The following is a 6,000-nucleotide window of genomic DNA, read 5'->3' as shown; positions in this document are numbered from 1 at the left end:
AAACATATCAACCCATGGAGGTCTGGATTTGGAGTTCTACTCCAAATGAAAGTGGAAAAACACACTACAGGCTGATCCAACTTTGATGTAATGTCCTTTAAACAAGTCAGAATGAGGCTCAGTAGTGTGTGTGGCCTCCGCGTGCCTGTATGACCTCCCTACAACGCCTGGGCATGCTCCTGATGAGGCGGTGGATGTTCTCCTGAGGGATCTCCTCCCAGACCTGGACTAGAGCATCCGCCAACTCCTGGACATGGAGAGCCAAAGAAATGCCCCCCCACACCATTACTGATTACTGATTTACCAATCTTGGTGTTCTCTGACAAATGCCAAACGTCCTGCACGGTGTTGGGCTGTTAGCACAACCCCCACCTGTGGACGTCGTGCCCTCATACCACCCTCATGGAGTCTGTTTCTGACTGTTGGAGCAGACACATGCACATTTGTGTCCTGCTGGAGCTCATTCTGCAGGGCTCTGGCAGTGCTCCTCCTGTTCCTCCTTGCACAAAGAAGGAGGTAGCGGTCCTGCTGCTGGGTTGTTGCCCTCCCACGGCCTCCTCCACGTCTCCTGATGTACTGGCCTGTCTCCTGGTAGCGCCTCCATGCTCTGGACACGACGCTGACAGGCACAGCAAACCTTCTTGCCACAGCTGGCATTGATGTACCATCCTGGATGAGCTGCACTACCTGAGCCACTTGTGTGGGTTGTAGACTCCGTCTCATGCTACCACTAGAGTGGAAGCACCACCAGCATATTATATATATATATATATATATATATATATATATATATATATATATATGTACACACACACACACACACACACACACACACACACACACACATACACATACATATATATATATATATATATATATATATATATATATATATATATATATATATATATATATATATATATATATATATATGTGTGTGTGTATATATGTGTATATACCACATATATATACCAGATACCACAACTGTCAAGGTAGCACAGATGTGTTTGATGACATGCTTCGGACTTGATTTAAAAGTAATTTTAAAAAAATGCATTGTATGTTAAAATGTGACAGTTTTTGTTACACTTATAACTGATTCTCACTGTTAATTCAACAAGAGCTGCAGTCAATATACTAAGACAAGAGGAGAGACGCCACTCCCCAAAAAAGTGTTCCCACGCTACGTACCCTGCTACATTGCCAGATCAGTAACATTCAGCTTTTTAGCAAGGAATGGTTATCCTAAATATTACACGGAATAACGGCATTCTTATGTAACAGTATATGGTGAAAATACAATAATGCCTCCAGAATGTGGGCGTTAGGACGGCAAAGTTTCTGCAAGCAGCCTGCAGCTCTTGTTAGTGGAGAGAACTGCAGCGTTGAGGATCATTATAACTTGTTGAAAACCAGAGGCTGCTTACGAGCCGCAAGGCAGGAGTCAGCGAGCCGCATGCAATGAGGAACGCGGCACTAAAAGCTGGATCTTTGTTTCAAAAACACACAGTTATAGTTGTATTCAGGTAAAATGTGCCGAATCAGAATAAAACTTGTTGAAACTGTTCGATCTGTAATGTTATTATATTTATATTGGTGAAGTAACGTCAGAAAGGATGGGTCATTTATTACAACCTAATAAAATCTTACACAGTTATAACAGCAAAAACAATCATCGTTACAATAATGTTCACATAAACAGATTTGGTATCGGTAAATATCGGTATCGGCAGATATATAAATTTCAGATATCTGTATCGGATCGGAACTCCCAAAAAGTGAAGTCTGAAAGACCCCCACAAGGGATCAGTTCCATCCAACTACCGGCCAATAACCTGCCTCTGCACGACATGGAAGCTCCTGTCAGGCATCATAGCGGCTAAGCTAAGTGGGCACATGGATCAATACATGGCAGAGACACAGAAAGGCATTGGCAGAGGAACCAGAGGCGCTAAATATCAGCTACTGGATGACAGAACAGTCTTCCAAGACTGTAAAACCAGACAGACAAACCTGTGCACCATCTGGATTGACTACCAGAAAGCCTACGACTCGATGCCACACACACGGATCCTGGAATGTCTGAAGCTGAACAAGATCAACCGCTGCATGAGGACCTTTGTTGCAAACTCAATGAGACTGTGGCAGACCACCCTGGAGGCCAACTTCAAGCCAATTGCACAAGTCTCCATCAAATGTGGCATATACCAAGGTGATACCTTGTCCCCGCTGCTGTTCTGTAGAGGCCTGAACCCCCTCAGCCAACTAGTCAACAAGACTGGCTATGGATACCGACTCAGGAATGGAACCACCATCAGCCACCTCCTGTACATGGATGACATCAAGCTGTACGCTAAGAGTGAGCGGGACATCGACTCTCTGATCCACACCACCAGGATCTACAGCAGGGACATCGGAATGTCATTCGGACTGTAGAAATGTGGGCGGATGATCACAAAGAGAGGGAAGGTAATCCATACGGAGGGCATTGCACTCCCGAAGTTTTCGCACTTTAATTTTTCATCCCCCCCCACACTCTTCATTGATAACCCAGGATCAGCCAGTGGCAGATGTGCTATTAATAAAATGTGGTCCTCGAGCAGAGGTGAATGTTCCTGATCTGACACCACCTTGGACAGATGCTGGGAACTGGCACCGATGCAGGTGAGCTGAGACCAGTGCTGAGAACTGAGGGCAGTGCTGGGCTTTGTGTGAGTGCATCTGGACAGCGAGGGGACTGTGGCAACACCAGCTGCTCTTTTTCATTAGAGGTAAAGATACATTCTTTCAAGTCAGTCTCCAAAAGTCTCCAATAACGCCAGAAAAAGAGTGGCTAGGTTTGTTGCTACCTGCTTGAGGGGTCTTGAAACTCTAAATGAAAGCTAAATGTTATAACTCTGCTTGCAGAACTACACTAAATTGTTTGTGGCAATTATCGAGCAGGTTTATAAAAAGCTGTTTCTGCTAATAACATTGATGATCAGAGCTTCAATCATCATTGTGAATCCTCTTCACAATGTCTACATGAGGAGTTGCTCTCATGCAACTGGCTGATTTAAGTGTTTGTCTCAAGGATGTTGGTGTCAAGAGCAGATAGACCTGATGAAGTGGCCAGTGATGGTTATAACACCATCACTAGCTGGTTAAACAAGTTTACAAGAAGGTTTTAATGGTGCAAGTGAAGCAGAGCTTGCAGAAAGTTGCGGTTCCAGTGTCAACATGCTAATGTTAACATGTGGCATATCCTGAGAACACTCCAGACTTTACCTTGTTTGACTTGTTATCTGAGCAAACATACTGCTTTGTAAACCATGTCAGGAGACACTTATCTTTTTCAAATCACACACAGCTGTTACAGGAACTGTACAGGCAGGTACACAATATACCAGCAGACTGAATAAATACGAACATGAGAACTTACATTGATAAGAGCCATGATCCAGAAAGCGTACGCCACCCTGGTGACAACCACACCCTCAGTGAAAAGTGGGTACTGGGAGGCGTTTTGCAGTACGGCTCCGTGCCCGGCCAGGCTGTCACGGAGATGCTGTAGATCCAGAGGAAAGGACGAGTTGGCGGTCCAGTTGGCTCCGAGGATACAGCTGTCATCTGACAGGAATGGATCAGCCACCAGTGGACTGACCAGTGCTCCCAGTCCTATGAAAAAGTGCAAAGCCTGAAGGGAGACATGAATATGAACAGTCATGAGATCATGTCATCTTTTTTATTACATAGATTACATGTGTAATGATCAGTGTTTATTCACACATGGAGGTTAGGATTCAGAATCTTACTCTGAATAAAAGTGGAACCATCAGAACACAGGCTGTGATCTCCTGAGAAAAATCCTCCAGACGGGGTACTTAAGTCCGGTTCTTGAGATCTGCAATTTTGTAACTTTTAGATGCATCCCCTCTCCAACACAACTGATTCAATTAAATAGTCATCCAGCTCTCCAGAGCCCTGGTAACCAGACATTCATTTGATTCAGCTCTTTTTGGAGAAGGGTTGCATCTAAAAGTTGTAGGATGGTGAATCTCAAGGAATGTGTTTTACACATCTGAGGACATATTAGGTTGAGGAACACATTTCTGTGTATGCAAAAAACAAAGAAATCTACTGAAGAAGGCTTTTTCTTTAAAGACTGAGTATGTAAGACTTCAAGGTGATTCTTTCCAACAACAGGTGGCAAACAAAACAGGTTGTCAACAAAACCACAAAATCATTACCTCCACAAACCACCACAGGGTGGCAGTAATGAGCAAAACTCCTGACCTCATCCCCCAAGAACAGCAAAACCACTTTCATGTCACCGTTGACACGACTCTATGTGTAAGCTATGTGACGACATCTAGTATTTCAGCTCCAAGTGAACCGATAAGTAACTTTTAACACAACAGGTTCTTCCTCACACTGAAAATCCTCATAATTTATGTAGCTCTTGGAAGTAGTACATAAAAATGACAATATAGCATATGGAATAAAGGCTAGTGCTAGTAAGATGAGGCTAAGCTATGTGCTAAGCTAGCTATAGTTGCTAGGTTAACTATGACATAATTAATATTTCTGCATATACTCAGCCTGTTAGACTGAATTAGACTAACACAGGCAGTCAGACACTGACATGGTGCAGAATTTGCAATGTTTAAATGTTGCTTCAGCTATGTTACATGTGTGCACTTGTTTTTAGTGACCAAGATGATGTGTTGCTAGGTTTGACAGGAGGGTCGAGGCAGGACTGGTCAGTTGGAGGAAGACGAGCTGCAGCTTCCAGAGCTGAACACTCAGATGGAGAAGCAGCAACACTGTGACCGGCTGGCTGCAGTACAGGTAAAAAGCAGCCATGTTCAATGTTTGTCTCAACATATTACTGATAAAAACATTTATTACAGGAATTCCACAGTTTTAAAAGTATTACAATAATCAATAATGATAAATATTTTATGTGTTGTTTATTGTTGCAACGTAAATGTATCATATTTGAGCTTGAGACCGACTGCACTGTCTTGTATTTGTAACTTGCTGCTTTGATTCCCAGTCGCTGTTTGGCTACTGGAGGCAAGTTTCCTGATCTGCACAGACAACATTGCGTTTGTTTCTGGCTTTTGATTCTTTTTTCCTAGTTAAACTGACGATTAATAGATTTTCTGTGTAATTTATTATTTACAGTTCTATTGATTGTGTCATTTCTTTCTTCACTAATAACTTTGTGTTACTAAGTCGGTTACTATGGGCCGGGCCACTGGCAGCAAGTTTGTGCACTTTGTGATGTTATGTTATTCGTGATGACATTTTTCAGACTTTTATTTATTCATTTATTTTTAGACATTTTAGACATTTTTTTAGGCAATTTATAATCGGTTCTTTTTTTTATATTTGTATTATTTTTTTGTCTGATGTTTTGTTATTTGCAATGTGCACTGAATCCAGAGTAGTGTATAAAAAAGAGCGACCTTTGGAGCTAGCGAAGATGGGTCATGGATACTGACAAAAACATCTAATTCCAGCTGAACTGAGGAGGCCGTTTCGTGGATGCAGAGCTGGAGTAATGAGGAAGGCTAAAAGAAATGAGAACCGATACAAGCTTTTTCTGCCCAGCATTATAATGAGAAATGCCAACTCGTTGCAGAATAAGTGCGATGAACTGGAGGCGCTTGTGAGGAACCAACGGCTGTACAGAGAGTGTAGCTTGATTTGTTTATCGGAGTCCTGGCTGAATAACAACAGACTCGTGTGTGGATCTACCAGGCTTCACATCTGTGCGTGCTGCCAGAGATGTGGAGAGGAGCGGAAAGAGGAGAGGTGGGGGTGTTATGAGAGATGGGTTAATCCCCGTAATGTGACAGTCAGAAAGTTTGCTGTCCGGACATTGAACTGCTTTCCTTTGGCTTCAGAGCGTACTACATGCCACTGGAGATTAGATTAAATGAAAGATAGCCAGTAAGAGTCTCTCCAGGACTTTCATGATGTGAGATGTCAGGGCAACTGGTCTGTAGTCAC

At 42.9% G+C, this 6,000-nt stretch overlaps 1 protein-coding gene across 1 annotated transcript in view; it reads right to left on the bottom strand.

Moving 5' to 3' along the window:
* Positions 1–6,000, bottom strand: part of mfsd4aa (major facilitator superfamily domain containing 4Aa) — a gene marked incomplete at both ends in the record, with an annotated part of 200,007 nt that overhangs the window by 172,866 nt on the left and 21,141 nt on the right. The window contains one exon of the mRNA XM_079242836.1: positions 3,422–3,676. Coding sequence (XP_079098962.1) covers positions 3,422–3,676 — 255 coding nt within the window. The remainder of the gene's footprint in view (positions 1–3,421; positions 3,677–6,000) is intronic.

The sequence above is a fragment of the Telmatherina bonti genome (genome assembly GCF_933228915.1).
Source record: "Telmatherina bonti genome assembly, chromosome: 6".
NCBI lineage: Eukaryota > Metazoa > Chordata > Actinopteri > Atheriniformes > Telmatherinidae > Telmatherina > Telmatherina bonti.
Note: the sequence above shows the minus strand (reverse complement) of the source record. Positions and strands in the feature narration are given on the sequence as shown.